This window comes from Oncorhynchus masou, chromosome 28, assembly GCF_036934945.1.
Source record: "Oncorhynchus masou masou isolate Uvic2021 chromosome 28, UVic_Omas_1.1, whole genome shotgun sequence".
NCBI classification, from domain to species: Eukaryota; Metazoa; Chordata; class Actinopteri; order Salmoniformes; family Salmonidae; genus Oncorhynchus; species Oncorhynchus masou.
Window position 1 is genome coordinate 68,213,234 of NC_088239.1, and position 22,681 is coordinate 68,235,914.

The following is a 22,681-nucleotide window of genomic DNA, read 5'->3' on the forward strand; positions in this document are numbered from 1 at the left end:
GCTCACATCAACACCATTATCTCAGAAACCCTAGACCCACTCCGATTTGCATACCGCCCAAACAAATCCACAGATGATGCAATCTTTATTGCTCTCCACACTGCCCTTTCCCACCTGGACAAAAGGAACACCTATGTGAGAATGCTATTCATTGACTACAGCTCAGCTTTCAACACCATAGCTTTCAGCTTTCAACACCCTCAAAGCTCATAACTAAGCTAAGGATCCTGGGACTAAACACCTCTCTCTGCAACTGGATCCTGGACTTCCTGACAGGCCACGCCCAGGTGGTGAGGTTAGGTAGCAACACATCTGCCACACTGATCTTCAACACTGAAGTTCCCGTGGGCTGCGTGCTCAGCCCCCTCCTGTACTCCCTGTTCACCCACGACTGCATGGCCAGGCACGACTCCAGGCATCATTAAGTTTGCAGACGACACAACAGTGGTAGGCCTGATCACCGACAACGACGAGACAGTCTATAGGGAGGAGGTCAGAGACCTGGCCGGGTGGTGCCAGAATAACAACCTATTCCTCAACGTAACCAAGACTAAGGAGATGAATGTGGACTACACGAAAAGAAGGACCGAGCACGTCCCCATTCTCATCGACGGGGCTGTAGTGGAGCAGGTTGAGAGCTTCAAGTTCCTCGGTGTCCACATCAACAACAAACTAGAATGATCCAAACACACCAAGACAGTCGTGAAGAGGGCACGACAAAGCCTATTCCCCCTCAGGAAACTAAAGAGATTAGGCATGGGTCCTGAGATCCTCAAAAGGTTCTACAGCTGCAACATCGAGAGCATCCTGACTGGTTGCATCACTGCCTGGTACGGCAATTGCTCGGCCTCTGAACGCAAGGCACTACAGAGGGTAGTGTGTACAGCCCAGTACATCACTGGGGCTAAGCTGCCTGCCATCCAAGAACTCTACACCAGGAGGTGTAGAGAAAAATTGTCAAAGACCCCAGCCACCCCAGTCATAGACTGTTCTCTCTACTACCGCATGGCCAGCAGTACCGGAGTGCCAAGTCTAGGACAAGAAGGCTTCTCAACAGTTTATACCCCCAAGCCATAAGACTCCTGAACAGGTAAACAACTGGCTACCCAGAATATTTGCATTGTGTTCCTCCCCAACACCTCTTTACGCTGCTGCTACTCTCTGTTTATCACATATGCATAGTCACTTTAACTATACATTAATGTAAATACTACCTCAATTGGGCCGACCAACCAGTGCTCCCGCACATTGGCTAACCGGGCTATCTGCATTGTCCCACCACCCGCCAACCCCACTTTTTACACTACTGCTACTCTCTGTTCATCATATATGCATAGTCACTTTAACCATATGTACATACTACCTCAATAAGCCTGACTAACCGGTGTCTGTATATAGCCTCGCTACTTTTATAGCCTCACTACTTTTATAGCCTCGCTACTGTATATAGCCTCGCTACTTTTATAGCCTCACTACTTTTATAGCCTCACTACTTTTATAGCCTCGCTACTGTATATAGCCTCGCTATTGTATATAGCCTCACTACTTTTATAGCCTCGCTACTGTATATAGTCTCGCTACTTTTATAGCCTCACTACTTTTATAGCCTCGCTACTGTATATAGCCTCGCTACTGTATATAGCCTCGCTACTTTTATAGCCTCGCTACTGTATATAGCCTCACTACTTTTATAGCCTCGCTACTGTATATAGCCTCGCTACTGTATATAGCCTCGCTACTTTTATAGCCTCGCTACTGTATATAGCCTCGCTACTTTTATAGCCTTGCTACTTTTATAGCCTCACTACTTTTATAGCCTCACTACTTTTATAGCCTCGCTACTGTATATAGCCTCGCTACTGTATATAGCCTCGCTACTGTATATAGCCTCGCTACTGTATATAGCCTCGCTACTTTTATAGCCTCGCTACTGTATATAGCCTCACTACTTTTATAGCCTCGCTACTGTATATAGCCTCACTACTGTATATAGCCTCGCTACTTTTATAGCCTCACTACTTTTATAGCCTCGCTACTGAATATAGCCTCGCTACTGTATATAGCCTCGCTACTGTATATAGCCTCGCTACTTTTATAGACTCACTACTTTTATAGCCTCACTACTTTTATAGCCTCGCTACTGTATATAGCCTCACTACTTTTATAGCCTCGCTACTGTATATAGCCTCGCTACTGTATATAGCCTCCCTACTTTTATAGCCTCGCTGCTGTATATAGCCTCACTACTTTTATAGCCTCGCTACTGTATATAGCCTCGCTACTGTATATAGCCTTGCTACTGTATATAGCCTCGCTACTGTATATAGCCTCGCTACTGTATATAGCCTGTCTTTTACTGTTGTTTTATTTCTTTACTTACCTATTGTTCACCTAATACCCTTTTTGCACTATTGGTTAGAGTCTGTAAGTAAGCATTTCACTGTAAGGTCTATCTATACCTGTTCTACTCGGCCCACGTGACAAATAAACTTTGATTTGATGTGTAAATGTGTGTGTATGTGTGTGTGTTGGGTGTGTTGTGACTGGGTTAGCATGGAATACAGTAGTGGACCAGGGTCAGAGCCTATAATGCATCACCCCATGTAAATAATGTACATTGCCTGCAGTGTGTTATTGTGAAGTAGCAGTCGTCTTATTGAAGTGATAAACATGCTCTATGCTTTATCCAAGCTCTGGTCAGTCCTGAATGGGACCTCATCACCATAGTGATGAGTCATGGAAGAGGAATTGATCCCTGCTATCATGTCAATATTTGCAGTAGCAGCACTGACTACAGTTTACACAGAAATGTAGCATACATACAAAATACATGCTGGTGGGTTACTTTGAATCCCCTTAGCCAAAACAATGCGGTTGGCGAGATCAGTAAGCTGACTGGCTAAGAGGCTGACAACACTGAGTTTATTGGGTATGAGATGCAGATAATAGAGACATGATTGGGCCAGCTGAGTAGGTAAGAGATCCAGTGAACTAATTGGATAAGATATTTTCACACGAGATGATTGGGTAAAATATTTTCAGACTAGCGAGATGATTGGGTAATGTGTTGGAGCTGTAGGGAGCTCCTTTGTAGCCTATGCTGCGTTTTAACGCTCCAGTCAGCTAGCTAGCCAGCCGTATGAACAATTGGGCATGGACCATGGCACAAACACTCTAACATACACATCAAAGGAAAATGGTCTGACACTTACGCACGTACACACAAACAGACAGTTGTTCAACACAACATTACAAAACACACACAACCACACAGACTTTCTATCTCTTCTCTCCTCGACTCTTCCCTTCTCTTCTCTCCTCTTTTCTTCTCTTCTCTCCTCTTTTCTTCTCTTCTCTCCTCTTTTCTTCTCTTCTCTTCTCTCCTCTTTTCTTATATTCTATTTACATCTCTCCTCTTCTCTCTTCTTCTCTCCTCTTCTTTCCACATCTCTCCTCTTCTTTCCACATCTCTCCTCTTTTCTTCTCTTCTCTATTTTTTTCTTCTCTCCTCTTTTCTTCTCTTCTCTCCTCTTTTCTTCTCTCCTCTTTTCTTATCTTCTATTTACATCTCTCCTCTTCTCTCTTCTTCTCTACCTCTTCTTTCCACATCTCCCACATCTCTCCTCTTCTATCCTCATCTCTCCACATCTCTCCTCTTCTCTCCACATCTCTCCTCTTCTCTCCCCTTCTCCTCTCTCCACATCTCTCCTCTTCTCTTCTCTCCACAACTCTCCTCTTCGCTTCTGTCCAAAACTCTCCTCTTCTCTCCACTTCTCTCCTCTTCTCTCCTCTTCTCTTCTCTCCTCTTCTCTCCTCATCTCTCCACTTCTTTCCACATCTCTCCTCTTCTTCTCTTCTCTCCCATTCTCTTCTCTCCACATCTCTCCTCTTCTCTTCCCTCCACAACTCTCCTCTTCTCTTCTGTCCAAAACTCTCCTCTTCTCTCCTCTTCTCTCCACTTCTCTCCTCTTCTCTCAACTTCTCTCCTCTTCTCTCCACTTCTCTCCTCTTGTCTTCATTCCACATCTCTCCGCTTCTCCCTCTTCTCTTCTCTCCACATCTCTCCTCTTCTCCCTCTCCTCTTCTCTTCTCTGCACATCTCCTCTTCTCCCTCTTCTCTTCTCTCTACATCTCTCCTCTTCTCTCCACATCCCTCCTCTTCTCTCCACATCTCTCCTCTTCTCTCCTCTCCTCTTCCATTCTCTTCTCTCCACATCTCTCCTCTTCTCTTCTCTGCACATCTCTCCTCTTCTCTGCTCTTCCCTTTTCTCCTCTTCTCTTCTCTCCACATCTCTCCTCTTCTGTGCTCTTCCCTTCTCTCCAAATCTCTCCCCTTCTCTTCTCTCCTCTTCTCTACTCTCCCCTTCTCTCCAAATCTCTCCTCTTCTCTTCTCTCCTCTTCTCTGCTCTTCCCTTCTCTCCAAATCTCTCCTCTTCTCTGCTCTTCCCTTTTCTCCTCTTCTCTTCTCTCCACATCTCTCCTCTTCTCTGCTCTTCCCTTCTCTCCAAATCTCTCCTCTTCTCTTCTCTCCACATCTCTCCTCTCCTCTTCCATTCTCTTCTCTTCTCTCCACATCTCTCTTCTTCTCTTCTCTGCACATCTCCCCTCTTCTCTCCTCTTCTCTCCAAATCTCTCCTCTTCTCTTCTCTCCACATCTCTCCTCTTCTCTGCTCTTCCCTTCTCTTGTCTTCTCTGGTGCGTATGTTTTTTGTTGAATTATCTCAAAGTCAATATATTTGTTTCTTACTTTTATATGGATGCAACAATGCTTGTGTGTGTGTGTGTGTGTGTGTGTGTGTGTGTGTGTGTGTGTGTGTGTGTGTGTGTGTGTGTGTGTGTGTGTGTGTGTGTGTGTGTGTGTGTGTGTGTGTGTGTGTGTGTGTGTGTGTGTGTCCTCCTTTCAATCGCAACATCTGTGGTGGAATGAGCTTGGACAAGACAGGGCGAGAGGAAAACAGAACGGAGAGATCCTGACAGGAATCACTGGAACGGAACGGAAGTTGTGTGTAAGCGGAACCTGTCTATTAATCAGGCAGACAGAACAGAACCAAGTCACTGTCACATACTGAGATACCTCAGGGAACCCCAGAGACTGAGAGAAACTCAGCAAATACATTCAGATGATGTACTGGAGGTAATAACAATGTAATAATATGGTCATTAGAGGAGACAGGAAAAGCTGGAGCTAATAAGTTACTGCAGCTTCAGCCATCCTAGAATTCTACTTACAGTAGAATCTCTCTCCACAGAAGCCTCAGCCAGATATTATCATATAATAATTACAATGTAATAATTACCCATTGGCCATCTGACACAGTATATGGCCTTGATTGGTTTTGAGAGAGGGAAAGATAGAATGGAGAGAGTAGAAACGATTTGGTGCTGTTGCATTAGTGTCCTCTAGCCTTGTACAGACAGAGGAAGAGGAGTGGACCTCACTCTATCCCTCTCTCAAAGAGAGATGCAATCAAGACAAAGCAGGGGGATGACACCAGGGAGATGGATGACGAAACAGATGTCTCCAGGCAGCCCTGCATCGCACAACAGGGGATGAAACACTGAGCATGTCAGTGCCTCTACCAATTGATTGAGGAATAATCACAGCAAACACACCAATTCACTTGGAGCCTGCTGCCTGCCTCACTACGAGAGGACATGTAAAGACACATACTGTATGAGAGGAACAGCTGAACACAGAAACATGCATTTCTAGCTAGAATACATAGGGGGGGGGTTGAGGGCTGTGACACAGGCAAACACGTACACACAACCCCCCCCATGGAACACAAAGGGAGCAGAGACAGCAGGAAGCTGTGTTGGCTATAAATTACATCATCTACAGGAGCAGATCTCTGTGGCTCTCTATCTGCTGCCAGGACCCTTTCGGAGACCATTGGGATGCATATTGGGCTAGTTGGAAGCCTAGGTCCTGTGGTTAAATAACAGCTGTTGTGGATCCAACACAGCAGGGTCTAGGGTGCAGAGGTCAGCAGGTGAAACCAGGTCAACACACACACATATTACTATGAAAGAGCAAGCTACATGCTGGGTGGGATGTGTTCTGCGTATTCTGTGTAACATCTGTTATAGGACCAAGAGAGAGGAGAGAGACTATTCAGGTGCATCTGTCATGGTGTCATGGCCCTTGTTGTTTAACGTAGCAGAGCAGCTGGCCACTTCAACAGGCCAGAGGATGGGCTGACCAGACCTGACTAGACCTGACCAGACCTGACTAGACCTGACCAGACTAGACCTGACCAGACCTGACTAGACCTGACCAGACTAGACCTGACCAGACCTGACCAGACCTGACTAGACCTGACCAGACTAGACCTGACCAGACCTGACTAGACCTGACCAGACCTGACTAGACCTGACCAGACAAGACCTGACCAGACCTGACTAGACCTGACCAGACCTGACTAGACCTGACCAGACTAGACCTGACCAGACCTGACTAGACCTGACCAGACCTGACTAGACTAGACCTGACCAGACTAGACCTGACCAGACCTGACTAGACCTGACCAGACCTGACTAGACCTGACCAGACTAGACCTGACCAGACCTGACTAGACCTGACCAGACCTGACTAGACCTGACCAGACCTGACTAGACCTGACCAGACCTGACTAGACCTGACCAGACTAGACCTGACCAGACCTGACTAGACCTGACCAGACCTGACCAGACTAGACCTGACCAGACCTGACTAGGCCAGACCTGACCAGACCAGACCTGACTACACCTGACCAAACTAGACCTGACTAGACCAGGCCAGAATAGACCTGACCTGACCTGACCTGACCTTATTGTGTGTGTGTCCCAGTAATCACAGCAGTGGACAAAGTGGTCTAAAGAGAAAGTCACTGATCTTCAACGGTTTCAAGGTAAAAGGGATGCATTAATGAGGACAAAGGTCAGGATATAAATAACCCTTAATGAGCCAATCAGGTCAGAGGTCAGAGGTTGATGAAGACAACGTTCAAGAAACAGTTATTTTTCTCACAGAATTAAATAGAACACCTCATGGGAAGCACATCCTATGCCTTGAGAGCCATGTATAAGTTGGATATAGTGTCAGTATACGACCTGGAGAGAACAAGGGACATCAGCATGTCTTGATGAGCAGATACTCCAGATAGATCTGATACAGGCAACATAACAGGATACCTTCATGCATAGACAAAGACCAGAGCTCGTTGTTGATCCGTCACAGCATCCGCTCATAGCTACACCCCCTCTGACCTGAATGTGACCTCAAAAACACAGCATGGTGCCGGCAAACAGAGGACGGGAACAAGAGAGCGCAAGAGGAGGGCAGAAGAATGTTACCATAATATGACACTAATTCAGAGAGAATTCTTTCTAGTGCTGCCCTCTTCCCCGCTATCCTGACTGAGTCTGTCTACAGGAGCCAGAGAGATGACTGGTCCCAGCCAACAGAGATCTTCCCCCGCTATCCTGGCTGAGTCTGTCTACAGGAGCCAGAGAGATGACTGGTCCCAGCCAACAGAGATCTTCCCCCGCTATCCTGACTGAGTCTGTCTACAGGAGCCAGAGAGATGACTGGTCCCAGCCAACAGAGATCTTCCCCCGCTATCCTGACTGAGTCTGTCTACAGGAGCCAGAGAGATGACTGGTCCCAGCCAACAGAGATCTTCCCCCGCTATCCTGGCTGAGTCTGTCTACAGGAGCCAGAGAGATGACTGGTCCCAGCCAACAGAGATCTTCCCCCGCTATCCTGACTGAGTCTGTCTACAGGAGCCAGAGAGATGACTGGTCCCAGCCAACAGAGATCTTCCCCCGCTATCCTGGCTGAGTCTGTCTACAGGAGCCAGAGAGATGACTGGTCCCAGCCAACAGAGATCTTCCCCCGCTATCCTGACTGAGTCTGTCTACAGGAGCCAGAGAGATGACTGGTCCCAGCCAACAGAGATCTTCCCCCGCTATCCTGGCTGAGTCTGTCTACAGGAGCCAGAGAGATGACTGGTCCCAGCCAGCAGAGATCTTCCCCCGCTATCCTGGCTGAGTCTGTCTACAGGAGCCAGAGAGATGACTGGTCCCAGCCAGCAGAGATCTTCCCCCGCTATCCTGGCTGAGTCTGTCTACAGTAGCCAGAGAGATGACTGGTCCCAGCCAACAGAGATCTTCCCCCGCTATCCTGGCTGAGTCTGTCTACAGGAGCCAGAGAGATGACTGGTCCAAGCCAGCAGAGATCTTCCCCCGCTATCCTGGCTGAGTCTGTCTACAGTAGCCAGAGAGATGACTGGTCCCAGCCAGCAGAGATCTTCCCCCGCTATCCTGACTGAGTCTGTCTACAGGAGCCAGAGAGATGACTGGTCCCAGCCAGCAGAGATCTTCCCCCGCTATCCTGGCTGAGTCTGTCTACAGGAGCCAGAGAGATGACTGGTCCCAGCCAACAGAGATCTTCCCCCGCTATCCTGACTGAGTCTGTCTACAGGAGCCAGAGAGATGACTGGTCCCAGCCAACAGAGATCTTCCCCCGCTATCCTGGCTGAGTCTGTCTACAGGAGCCAGAGAGATGACTGGTCCCAGCCAGCAGAGATCTTCCCCCGCTATCCTGGCTGAGTCTGTCTACAGGAGCCAGAGAGATGACTGGTCCCAGCCAGCAGAGATCTTCCCCCGCTATCCTGACTGAGTCTGTCTACAGGAGCCAGAGAGATGACTGGTCCCAGCCAGCAGAGATCTTCCCCCGCTATCCTGGCTGAGTCTGTCTACAGGAGCCAGAGAGATGACTGGTCCCAGCCAACAGAGATCTTCCCCCGCTATCCTGACTGAGTCTGTCTACAGGAGCCAGAGAGATGACTGGTCCCAGCCAACAGAGATCTTCCCCGCTATCCTGGCTGAGTCTGTCTACAGGAGCCAGAGAGATGACTGGTCCCAGCCAACAGAGATCTTCCCCGCTATCCTGGCTGAGTCTGTCTACAGGAGCCAGAGAGATGACTGGTCCCAGCCAACAGAGATCTTCCCCGCTATCCTGGCTGAGTCTGTCTACAGGAGCCAGAGAGATGACTGGTCCCAGCCAACAGAGATCTTCCCCGCTATCCTGGCTGAGTCTGTCTACAGGAGCCAGAGAGATGACTGGTCCCAGCCAACAGAGATCTTCCCCGCTATCCTGGCTGAGTCTGTCTACAGGAGCCAGAGAGATGACTGGTCCCAGCCAACAGAGATCTTCCCCCGCTATCCTGACTGAGTCTGTCTACAGGAGCCAGAGAGATGACTGGTCCCAGCCAACAGAGATCTTCCCCCGCTATCCTGGCTGAGTCTGTCTACAGGAGCCAGAGAGATGACTGGTCCCAGCCAGCAGAGATCTTCCCCCGCTATCCTGGCTGAGTCTGTCTACAGTAGCCAGAGAGATGACTGGTCCCAGCCAACAGAGATACTACATTAGGAAGATACTGTATACTCACAGACCTCCCCATTCCTTCCCTTCCAATATAGAGAAAACATGGCATGGCCTGGTCTACGAAACCTGGGAACGCCCCAACCAGGAAATAAGCATGGAGTAAACACTCTTGATTGGTTTCCAATCTCTCCTGTCACAGGATGAGAGGGAGCCTCATGTTGGAGCAGGAAGTGTGCCCTCTGACCCACAGATCATTGAACTGAGGGTGCGAGGCAACAGGGAGAAAGAAGTAAGATAGGTGGGAGAAGAGAGAGAGGAGGGAGAAGAGAGAGAAAGAGGAGGGAGAAGAGAGGAGTGAAAAAATCCTCAGAAAGAAACTAGTTTATGTTGACGTCTTCAAAGCCAAGGTTTAGTTCAACCTCACTATATCCTCTCTGTTTGTCTTTTTTAACTTGTTTTTTATATCTAGTTTTGCCTTTTTAACTACAGACGTTTATTCTCAAAAGTGGTCATAACTATAGATATTGTTACACATGTAGTCACACTATTGTTACACTATTGCATTTAATCAAGACTAGGGTTTACCTTCTAAAGTGAAGTGGGCGTTCAGAGGAGTCCTTCAATGCCTTTTAAATGGTGCTAAACAGTAGAGCTACATGTATAGTGCTACAGTAGAGCTACATGTATAGTGCTACAGTAGAGCTACATGTATAGTGCTACAGTAGAGCTACATATATAGTGCTACAGTAGAGCTACATATATAGTGCTACAGTAGAGCTACATGTATAGTGCTACAGTAGAGCTACATGTATAGTGCTACAGTAGAGCTACATGTGTAGTGCTACAGTAGAGCTACATGTATAGTGCCACAGTAGAGCTACATGTATAGTGCTACAGTAGAGCTACATGTATAGTGCTACAGTAGAGCTACATGTATAGTGCTACAGTAGAGCTACATATATAGTGCTACAGTAGAGCTACATATATAGTGCTACAGTAGAGCTACATGTATAGTGCTACAGTAGAGCTACATGTATAGTGCTACAGTAGAGCTACATGTATAGTGCTACAGTAGAGCTACATGTATAGTGCTACAGTAGAGCTACATGTATAGTGCTACAGTAGAGCTACATGTATAGTGCTACAGTAGAGCTACATGTATAGTGCTACAGTAGAGCTACATGTATAGTGCTACAGTAGAGCTACATGTATAGTGCTACAGTAGTGCTACATGTATAGTGCTACAGTAGAGCTAAATGTATAGTGCTACAGTAGAGCTACATGTATAGTGCTACAGTAGAGCTACATATATAGTGCTACAGTAGAGCTACATATATAGTGCTACAGTAGAGCTACATGTATAGTGCTACAGTAGAGCTACATGTATAGTGCTACAGTAGAGCTACATGTATAGTGCTACAGTAGAGCTACATGTATAGTGCTACAGTAGAGCTACATGTATAGTGCTACAGTAGAGCTACATGTATAGTGCTACAGTTGAGCTGTCTCAATAATACTCTGAGCAAGAATTTAAAGGCAACATGTAAAGTGTTGGTCTCATGTTTTATGAGCTGAAATAAAAGATCCCAGAAATGTTCCATATGCACAAAAAGCTTATTTCTCTCAAATGTTGTGCACAAATAGGAGAATGAGGACACATAGGAGGCACAATGATGGTACACTGTAAAAATGACTCATTGGATCAACCTAAAAAAAACGTAGGTTTTCTCAATTGAAAAATAAAATATTTGTTGCAACCTAATTAGGTTACAAGCAATTAATGATATATTTCCTGTTCATCAATTTCCTGCCACAGCTACATTGCAACCACCACTATGCAATGTGAGATGTGGAAAACAAATTAGAAGCTTTCATTCAATTCCAAAAATCCCATTGATCTATAAATGCATTATTGTACTTCAGACACATTGAATAGAATAGGTTAAATAAACCAAAGTGTAATTTGGATCGTACCAATCAGAAAACCACTTCAGATGAACAACAGTGCCATCCCACTTTTAACAGTGTAAGCATGACTATGGGTTTTAACTAAGCTACTCCCTGCTGAGAGAGCGAAAGAGGTGCGTGTGTGTGCATGTGTGTGTGTGTGCATGTGTGTGTGTGTGTGTGCATGTGTGTGTGTGCATGTGTGTGCGTGCGTGTGTCTGTGTGTGTGTGCGTGCGTGCGTGTGTGCGTGTGTGTGTCTGTGTGTGTGTGCGTGCGTGTGTGTGTGCGTGCAGAGAGAAAAAAGAGGATGAGCAGAGAGGGACACTGTCAAATGAACACATTACATAAAGAGTTATCATGCAGCATGCAGTATCTGAGCTGCAGGGGAAAATATAAATAAGTTACTAGCAAGCAGGCTTCTTACTTAAACCATTGCATAACAACAACATCCTTAAACGAGTGCTAATGGAAGTGATAGCACTGTGAGGAGAGAAGGCGATGAAGATATGAGAAGAGGGGTATATGGAGAAAGAGAGTAGGAACTGCTGACCTAATGTTAGCCTACTTCATTATGTCGCATGTACCCCGCAAGACAAAGGGTAGGAAAGGAGGCAGAAGTCCGTAAGAATGGAGGAATGGAAGGCTTGCTTGCTAAATGCAAAAACGTATTAGGCAGATAAAGTATGTCAACATTGACAAGGCAAAACACTAGTAGGCCTACTGCATGACTGCACTGGTATTCAGAGAAAGCTGATGATCTCTCTCTTCTATTCTGTATATAAACAACATCAACTATTACAGACCAAAAACACAATAGAACGATAATTGACAAATAGAGATGAGTGAATAACCAAATGATAACACGTCATTTCCTCCCAACAGTAAAGTGAACTATGCTTTGAAGTCTTGTTCTGCGCTACGCCTACAGTAGATTCGCCCCTGGGGCAAAATATTTCCCTGTTCAAGTCTGAGCGCGTCCCTAATTCCTCCTTCTCCTTCTTTTACTATTTCCAACCAGTCTGCTTGACTTGCTCTTGTCTACCCGAACAGCATTCCCATTCCAGTAATTATTTTCTTCAAGCCACATAGACGACGTAAACATAATGTAACAACACAGTAACGACTGTTTGCAATAGCGTAGCTAGCAACAGTAACTCGTTTATATCCCCGGGGAAAATAGGGTGGAGGTCGCGAAATCAAACAGCGCGCAGCAACTGTAGCTGTCTGTCATTAACACACACCAACCGAGTTGTTATCAATATGATAGCAAGATAGGAACACTTACGATTTACTAAATAGGTGAAACATCGCTCCATGGAACCTCGCGCGGGTTCCCAATGACACACCACTTCAATTTGGGTCGCATTCCTCTCTGCGCGCTAATCGCTGCTTGTTTTCAGACTATTTTGTGTGGCCGCAGCCTGCCCTTTGTGATACGCCGCTACTCCCAGTATGGGCTGCTCTAGTCCCATACGTCCCGAGAGAGCAGTCTGCTGTGCCTTGTCAAACACTCCCCTCTCTCGCTCCCTCACCCACATCCCGTTTAAAAAGATAGCGCTTCTTTTTATGGAAAAAAGAGCTGATGCCTTGACAGTTTATTTGTCACAAATAAATTGCATTTCATCAGTTGACTATTTATTTTCTAATGTCACGAAGACAACGTTTAATGGGGATGGGTGCACACATCAATCATTATCAACTGATATAATAACTCAGTAAAAAGGCTTCCAATAATTTAGTAATAAAAAGTTAGAGTGGCTGATGTGAACTTTGATTTCACTTTGATGTTCATTTTTATGACTTGGAAACCCCACTGAATTACTGAATCAAAGAAGTAAGAAATCACAGCCACTTTGAGGTGGGACTCTAACTGCGGGTATAAAGGATAGTAAGGTCAATGCTACCCCCAACTACACAGAATAAAGATGACATCATCGGCCAAGCGTAAGACAAGGGATGCGTCAGAGCCTCACATTAAGTCGCCCATGGACACTGATGTCAGTTTACCCCTAAGGGAAGGTAAACTGATCCTAGATCTGTGCCACCAACCCCAGCATATCAGAATACAGATTTCATCACTGACCAAGCATACCTCTTAGAGTAAATTGAGGTCAAATTCTTAGGAGGTAAACCGATCCTAGATCTGTCCCTATGGGCACTTTTCACCCAGGTCCTTTATTTGAGTTCATTTCCCCTCTGTCACCATGTACTCAAGGCAGAGGGTCTGTGACAGGCACCTCCCCCCATGTTTCCCACACCACCCTGGGCAGACAGGAAGCCCGCCTGCCCCCTCCCTCTGGAGCACCACAACAGCTCCTGGAGGAAAACAATGGCTGAGTGGCTGTGTGTGAGAAAATACAGGGGCTTTTGGCGGAGAGAGGGATTACAGGAAAATAAAAAAGATGAGAGCGAGTGAGGAGAGAGAGAGAGCAGAGAAAGGAGAGAGAGGGGATAGGAGTGAAAGAAAGAGAGAGGAGAGAGAGAGAGAGAAAGAGAGAGCAAGAAAGCACGAGAGAGAAGAGCAAGAGAGTGGAGGATGAGAGAGAAATAAGGCCAGGCAGATTTTGAGACGCAAAATGCTGCCAGATGTATCCCTCTTCATTTAGTTTTCTCAGACTGGGAGGAAGACCTTCTGGGGAGAGAGTCACTGATGTCACTTTGGAGGCATGCCGTTAGAACTTTGTTACATGAGTTACCTCCCAAATGGCACCCTATTCCCTTTATAGTGCACTACTTTTTACCAGGCCCATAGGGCTCTGGTCAGAAGTAGTGCACTATACAGGGAATAGGGTACCATTTGAGTGGACGGGGGAGCCAGAGTACTGGGCCGTTAAGTAACTTAATGGCCTCAGAACACACAGACAAACAGAGGTTTGTATTTACAGGAGGCCACGAGTCTATACTCTCAATATGGAGACTCACTTCATGGATGTGTAATGGCTTCTGCTTGATGTTACTGTAATGCCTGGTAGTGGAGAGGCTCACCGTATTTATACTGTCGACAGTGGACCATAAAGTATAAAAACAGGTGAGTGAGGAAAAGGTAGCTTAAAAGGTAGCTTAAAGGGTAGCTTAAAAGGTAGCTTAAAGGGTAGCTTAAAAGGTAGCTTAAAAGGTAGCTTAAAGGGTAGCTTAAAGGGTAGCTTAAAAGGTAGCTTAAAGGGTAGCTTAAAAGGTAGCTTAAAAGGTAGCTTAAAGGGTAGCTTAAAGGGTAGCTTAAAAGGTAGCTTAAAAGGTAGCTTAAAAGGTAGCTTAAAGGGTAGCTTAAAAGGTAGCTTAAAATGTACTTAAAAGGCAGCTTAAAAGGTAGCTTAAAGGGTAGCTTAAAAGGTAGCTTAAAAGGTAGCTTAAAGGGTAGCTTAAAAGGTAGCTTAGGTACAACCAAGGTGCTGGACAGCTTACAAAACAACGTCCTTACAACATAAGGCCAACTGAGAGAAACTATAATCTGCCTTGAAGAAGTGAAACTAAAGGAGGTTTAGTGTGTTAACCCCACTGCTGTAGCTTGAACTAGTCTCTTATCATAGACAAACTGTCCAAGACAGGGTTTTACTGCAGGTAGGGCTGGTTAAAGTCCAACTACAATCCTAAGGTAGAATACAGGAGCTAGACTCTGTAACAATACAACATTGCCAGGATTTTCTCATTTCTCTGGGTTTGATCATAATATACTGTACAGCATTGTATTGTCAGACTGTTTACAATTTGTTTTCTTTAAAGCCTTCGGGAAACTACTCTATCAATGGAAATAAGTTTGTATCCAGTGTAGTGGAAGACATTCCAGGGCAGAACAAATGACATATTTCCATAGGTATTCACAGAGAAACACAGCGGTTGTGAATTGACACTCTGTTGCCTATATCCATGAATAACATTCAGAGACTGCGAGAGGCATGATTGCACCCACACACATAGACTGAGCAGTGCTGTGTGTACACAGTGATGATGAGTGTGGCTCGATGGATGTGTGTGTGTGTACAGTACATGATTGTGTATATGTGTGTATGTGTGTAGGTGCAAGTTTTTGTAGGTCAGTATGTGTGTGCGTGTGTGTGTGTGTGGGTGTACACTACAAAGGAGCAGGGGGGAGTTTGTTGAGGCAGACAGAAATGATAGGGGTCATGGGTAAGAATAGAAGACGTCAGTGAGCTAAGCGTCTGTGGGGAGTCCTCTAGGGCCCCCCCTCTTAGAGGTTATCCCCCTGGCTCCTGCTAACATATAACCTGTTAAACAGACAGAAGACAACATGCAGCACTAACAGAGTGGGACGGAGGGAGAGAAAGAGGGAGGGAGGGGGAGAGAGGGAGGGATGGATGGAGGGGGAGAGCAAGAGGGAGGGAGGGAGGGAGGGAGGGAGGGAGGGAGGGAGGGAGGGAGGGAGGGAGGGAGGGAGGGAGGGAGGGAGGGAGGGATGGAGGGAGAGGGAGGGATGGATGGATGGAGGGGGAGAGAGAGGGAGGGAGGTATGGAGGGGGAGTGAGGGAAGGAGGGATGGAGGGGGAGAGAGAGGGAGGGAGGGGGGAGCGAGAGGGAGGGAGGGATGGATGGAGGGGGAGAGAGAGGGAGGGAGGGAGGTATGGAGGGGGAGAGAGAGGGAGGGAGGGATGGAGGGGGAGAGAGAGGGAGGGAGGGGGAGAGAGAGGGAGGGATGGATGGAGGGGGAGAGAGAGGGAGGGAGGGATGGAGGGGGGGGGGAGAGAGGGAGAGGGTGATGAGGGGGAGAGAGAGGGAGGGAGGGGCGGAGGGAGAGAAAGAGGGAGGGATGGATGGAGAAGTAGAGAGAGGGAGGGAGGGATGGAGGGGGAGAGAGAGGGAGGGAGGGATGGAGGGGGAGAGAGAGGGAGGGAGGGATGGAGGGAGAGAAAGAGGGGGGAGGGATGGAGGGTGAGAGAGAAGAGCTATAGACAACAAATGCATTCCTGACAAGCTCCCACAGGCTTACACTACAGGCAAACAGAAGGACAGAAAGAGAGAGAGAGAGAGAGAGAAAGAGACAAGAGAGAGAGAGAGAGAGAGAGAGAGAGAGAGAGGTAGGTAGAGGGAGACAGACAGAGATGAATATAAATATTGTGTGTGTGGCCAAAAATTATGGATAGAGGACAATTTTCTGCTAATTTTGAAGGCGAGGAAATATAGCCTAACACATTTTCAGTGCAGCCCTCTGGATCTGTTGAAGACTGAAATACAACATTGTTCATAATATACTGTACCACATTGTGTTGTCGGACGGTTTACATTAAAAAATGCCTTTGGAAATCTACTCTATAAATGGAAATAAGTTTGTATCCAGTGTAGTGGAAGACAAACCAGGGCAGAACAAATGGCATATCTCCATAGGTATTCACAGAGAAACACAGCGGTTGTGTAAAACATATTCTATCTCAAGGCCATCAGACTGTTAAATACCCATCAGTAGCCGGCCTCCACCTAGTACCCTGTCCTGAACTTAGTCACCGTCCCTAGCCGGCTACCATCCGGTTACTCTGCACCTTAGAGGCTGCTGGCCTATGTACATAGACATGGAACACTGGTCACTTTAATAATGTTTACATACTGTTATACCCATTGCAAATGTACTGTATACTATTCTATCCACGTATTCTTCAGATATACTACATAATCTATCCACATACTGTCCATAATGTCTATACATCCCATCCGATCAATTCAATTCAATTCAAGGGGCTTTATTGGCATGGGAAACGTGTTAACATTGCCAAAGCAAGTGAGGTAGATAATATACAAAAGTGAAATAAACAATAAAAAAAGTAAACATTACACATACAGAAGTTTCAAAACAATAAAGACATTACAAATGTCATATTATGTATATATACAGTGTTGTAACGATGTACAAATGGTTAAAGTACAAAAGGGAAATAAATAAGCATAAATATGGGTTGTATTTACAATGCTGTTTGTTCTTCACTGGTTGCCCTTTTCTTGTGGCAACAGGTCACAAATCTTGCTGCTGTGATGGCACACTGTGGTATTTCACCCAGTAGATATGGGAGTTTATCAAAATTGGGTTTGTTTTTCAAATTCTTTGTGGATCTGTGTAATCTGAGGGAAATATGTGTCTCTAATATGGTCATACATTGGGCAGTTGAGTCAGCAAAAACATAAACATCCTCTCACTGTCAACTGCATTTATTTTCAGCAAACTTAACATATGTTCATACAAATATTTACACAACAAGATTCTACAACTGAGACATAAACTGAAACAAGTTCCACAGACATGTGACTAACAGAAATGGAATAATGTGTCCCTGAACAAAGGGGGGATCAAAAGTAACAGTCAGTATCTGGTGTGGCCACCAGCTGCATTAAGTACTGCAGTGCATCTCCTCCTCATGGACTGCACCAGATTTGCCAGTTCATGCTGTGAGATGTTACCCCACTCTTCCACCAAGGCACCTACAAGTTCCCAGACATTTCTGGGGGGGAATGGCCCTCACCCTCTGATCCAACAGGTCCCAGACCTGCTCAATGGGATTGAGATCCGGGCTCTTCGCTGGCCATGGCAGAACACTGACATTCCTGTCTTGCAGGAAATCATGCACAGAATGTGCGGTATGGCTGGTGGCATTGTCATGCTGGAGGGTCATGTCAGGATGAGCCTGCAGGAAGGGTACCACCTGAGGAAGGAGGATGTCTTCTCTCTAACACACAGCGTTGAGATTGCCTGCAATGACAACAAGCTCAGTCCAATGATGCTGTGACACACCGCCAAAGACCATGACGGACCCTCCAGCTCCAAATTGATCCCTCTCCAGAGTACAGGTCTCGGTATAAAGCTCATTCCTTCAACGATAAATGCGAATCCGACCATCATCCCTGGTGAGACGAAACCGCGACTCGTCAGTGAAGAGCACTTTTTTCGTGGTTAGAATGAATACTTCAGAGTCCCATTCAGAAATGTTCTTATAGAATAGATGTTTTGGTGGTTGTCAGTCCTCGCATTCAATGGTACATAATTTCTAGCTGCAGACTAGTAATTAGTATCAAAGATTTGCTCTTATATGACCGGAATCGATAGTCTTAGAGTTTAACCATTTCCACCTGTGTAGCCAATGCTCCACATGGTTTGGTTAGGAATTCAACAACCATCACAACCTTAGCTTATACTGAGGTTTTTGTGGTCTCTACTCAAACCTTTGCCCTCTCAGTGACCGAGGTATGCATGGTCTGAATTGGGTTTCTTCAGGTGGGGTTTTTATTCGGAACAGTAGAAAGGGGTTGTCCCATGAGCCAGATCATGTCTGTGTTCATGGGGGCGGGCCAATGACTTAGTTAAACTTTAAAGGGTTTAAAATCACATTACATCATTTCACAAATAGTTTAATCTTTACTCATTCATTCATTTATACAATAATTAGACGCAACCCTCATAACGGAGGCTCCCTGTCTCTCTCTCTCCCTCCATCCCTGTCTCTCTGTCCCTCCATCCCTGTCTCTCTCTCCCTCCATCCTTGTCTCTCTCTGTCCCTCCATCCCTGTCTCTCTCTCCCTCCATCCCTGTCTCTCCCTCCATCCTTGTCTCTCTCTGTCCCTCCATCCCTGTCTCTCTCCCTCCATCCCAGCATCTCTCTCTTTAGTGCTAAATATGGCTGCTAGAATCCTGACTAGAACCCAAAAATGTGATCATATTACTCACGTGCTAGCCTCCCTACACTGGCTTCCTGTCAAGGCAAGAGCTGATTTCATGGTTTTACTGCTAAACTACAAAGCATTACATGGGTTTGCTCCTATCTATTGCTCTGATTTGGTCCTGCCGTACATACCTACACGTACGCTACGGTCACAGGACGCAGGCCTCCTAATTGTCCCTAGAATTTCTAAGTAAACAGCTGGAGGCAAGGCTTTCTCCTATAGGGCTTAATTTTTATGGAATGGTCTGCCTACCCATGTGAGAGAGACAGACTCGGTCTCAACCTTTAAGTCTTTACTGAAGACTCATCTCTTTCGTGGGTCATATGATTGAGTGTAGACTGGCCCAGGAGTGGGAAGGTGAACGGAAAGGCTCTGGAGCAACAAACCACCCTTGCTGTCTCTGCCTGGCCGGTTCCCCTCTCTCAACTGGGATTCTCTGCCTCTAACCATTGTACAGGGGCTGAGTCGCTAGCTTACTGGTGCTTTTTCATGCCGTCCCTGGGAGGGGTGCGTCACTTGAGTGGGTTGAGTCACTGATGTGATCTTCCTGTCTGGGTTGCCCCCCCCCCCTTGGGTTGTGCTGTGGCGGAGATCTTTGTGGGCTATACTCGGCCTTGTCTCAGGATGGTAAGTTGGTGGTTGAAGATATCACTCTATTAGTGTGGGGGCTGTGCTTTGGCAAAGTGGGTGGGGTTATGTCTTTCCTGTTTGGCCCGGTCCGGGGGTATCATCGGATGGGGCCACAGTGTCTCCTGACCCCTCCTGTCCCAGCCTCCAGTATTTATGCTGCAGTAGTTTATGTGTCGGGGGGCTAGGCTCAGTTTGTTATATCTGGAGTACTTTTCCTGTCTTATTGGGTGTCCTGTGTGAATTTAAGTATGCTCTCTCTAATTCTCTCTTTCTCTCTTTCTTTCTCTCTCTCGGAGGACCTGAGCCCTCGGGCCATGCCTCAGGACTACCTGCCATGATAACTCCTTGCTGTCCCCAGTCCACCTGGCCGTGCTGCTGCTCCAGTTTCAACTGTTCTGCCTGCGGCTATGGAATCCTGACCTGTTCACCGGACGTGCTACCTGTCCCAGACCTATTATTTGACCATGCTGGTCATTTATGAACATTTTAACATCTTGGCCATGTTCTGTTATAATCTCCACCCAGCACAGCCAGAAGAGGACTGGCCAACCCTCATAGCCTGGTTCCTCTCTAGGTTTCTTCCTAGGTTTTGGCCTTTCTAGGGAGTTTTTCCTAGCCAACGTGCTTCAACACCTGCATTGCTTGCTGTTTGGGGTTTTAGGCTGGGTTTCTGTACAGCACTTTGAGATATCAGCTGATGTACGAAGAGCTATATAAATAAATTTGATTTGATTTGATTTAATCCTTGCATCTCTCTATCCCTCCATCCCTGCCTCTCTCTCCCTCCATCCATCCCTGCCTCTCTCTCTCCCTCCATCCTTGCATCTCTCTCTCCCTCCATCCCTGCATATCTCTATCCCTCCATCCCTGCCTCTCTCTCTCAATCCATCCCTGTCTCTCTCCCTCCATTCCTGCCTCTCTCTCTCCCTCCATCCCCTTTCTCTCTCTCTCTCTCTCTCTCTCTCTCTCTCTCTCTCTCTCTCTCTCTCTCCACCCCTACTTCTCTCTATCCCCCATCCCTACTTCTCTCTATCCCTCCATCCCTCTCTCTCTCTCTCCCTCCATCCCTGCTTCCCTCCCTCAATCCCTGCCTTTCTATCCCTCCATCCCTGTCTTTCTGGTGAGTTTGAGTATTATGCAACCCAACCCTTCTGCCTTGACAACCGCATTAACAGATCCCTCCCTCCCTCCCTCCCTCCCTCCCTCCCTCCCTCCCTCCCTCCCTCCCTCCCTCCCTCCCTCCCTCCCTCCCTCCCTCCCTCCCTCCCTCCCTCCCTCCCTCCCTCCCTCCCTCCCTCCCTCCCTCCCTCCCTCCCTCCCTCCCTCCCTCTGCAAAGCAGCTTACAGTAGAGCTACAGTCAAATAAACCACTACAACAGACACGTAACATCAATTCTGAAAGAGAGTACGTGTGTGCGTGCGTGCCTGTAGGGCTGATGGAACGAGCTTTCATCTACATTCAGTCATTCCTATTGACTCTGTGTGTGGTGGCCTTTGGGCGTTAGGCAGAGGGAGATGTTATTGACAACACACAGCAATGCTCTATCAAGACCACTATTTTCTCTCATCTCATGAAAGGGAGAACATGCAAATGGATTATTGAATGAAGACACTGTCCTTCCAACTACAGTTCTGTGCATCACACTTTTCCAGGGAATGTGAGCACACTCGTCCGTATTCATTGAAACATTACAAATACTTTTAAAAACAAACTTTGTTTAGCGATGAGGACGATTTCCACTCTTTATCTGGCTAAGGGAGAGCAAAGCCTTAGTAAAAATTCATAATTAAACTGCAGCATTTTAAAAGATATTGAATCTCCTCAGGCGGTGGTGGAACCTCAGTTTCCTCTGCTCCATATCTACATCTAAATCCTGCCACGTAGCTCTTGCAACAAGATCTCATAGTTTCCCCTTGAAATTCGATGTATTATGGATGAACGTCTATTTTTCACACATTCCTTCTGCATGGTTACAGGGTTAATTCATCATGGTTAGAAGGTTAAAACAGAAACAACTCAAAGGTTAACAGTTGAGGCATTCATTCAGAGTGGTTAAAGTTAGGTCTATGGTTTGGGGGAGGGCTTAAAACAAAAGAATTAAAAACAACGGCATCAAGTATCATCAGCATAAACTGACGGTACACAGCAGTCTAGGCAGTGCACTCTGGCTCCAAGTAGGGCTGTGGCGGTCATGACATTTTGGCAACCGGTTATTGTCATGCAAATTACTGCTGGTCTCGCGTTAAATATACCGTTAATTAACATAAACACATTTAGCATCTCCAGGCCTCCATGCATACAAGCTGCTGATGCGAGCCTTTGGAACATCTATATTTTAAAAAGCCTATTAAATCAATTTAATAAACATCATCACAATAAATCCTTCATTTTTTTTAGGCAGGTCTAAAGAAACATTATGATACAGTTTGAAGAAAATGTATTTCAGAAGAACAGAATATGAGTTGGCCTATGGCCATGCGCCATTCCACAGGCTGTGGGCTAGTTCATTTAGCAGACAGGATATGTTTACAGTATAAGTCCCGTGCCATCATTTTATATTACATGATTTTATAGTAAGAATATAATTGAATTTAGCTGAACAAAATAGAAAGGATATTTTTCCCCTCATGGAGTGAGTGCGTATTTGAAGTGGCTTTGTTGAGCGTAAAAGTGATCATTTGAAACAGATCCTATACGCTAGATTTATAGTTATTTCGCAACTTAAGTTGTGAATAATACAAACCTTATGTCTTAAAAATCAAAACATAAATGGGTTGCATGATTTGATTATAGGCTATTGCGGATTTGAGAAAGTAGCAATAAAAACCTTGCTCTCTGTTCCTTGCCTCAGGCTGAACATGCTGTTCTCACATCAAGTGATCATGTTTTCACCCATCAGGCTATTCTCAATTTAATCTTGTCATTAATAATATGTCAAATGGGTTTAGATTTAGAATGGGCCATTATCAAGGAGGAACAGGGGCAGGGGAACAAATACATGTCATCTGTATGCACTCAAATAGTGAATGGAGATGCTTTCCCAGTGGTTCATTTTCAGATCATGTGAATGGAGAT

The 22,681-nt window shown here is 46.2% G+C and overlaps 1 protein-coding gene across 8 annotated transcripts in view; it reads right to left on the reverse strand.

Moving 5' to 3' along the window:
• The window catches only part of LOC135518151 (disabled homolog 2-interacting protein-like), a 286,136-nt gene that overhangs the window by 105,004 nt on the left and 158,451 nt on the right, over positions 1-22,681 (reverse strand). Inside the window, exon 1 of one of the 8 annotated variants that reach the window (XM_064943076.1) lies at positions 12,605-12,813. The exons of the other annotated variants lie outside the window; for them this stretch is intronic. Within the exon in view, the coding sequence (XP_064799148.1) occupies positions 12,605-12,627 (23 nt within the window). The 5' untranslated portion in view covers positions 12,628-12,813. Of the gene's footprint in view, positions 1-12,604; positions 12,814-22,681 lie in introns of those variants that run through there. 8 annotated transcript variants of the gene reach the window in all.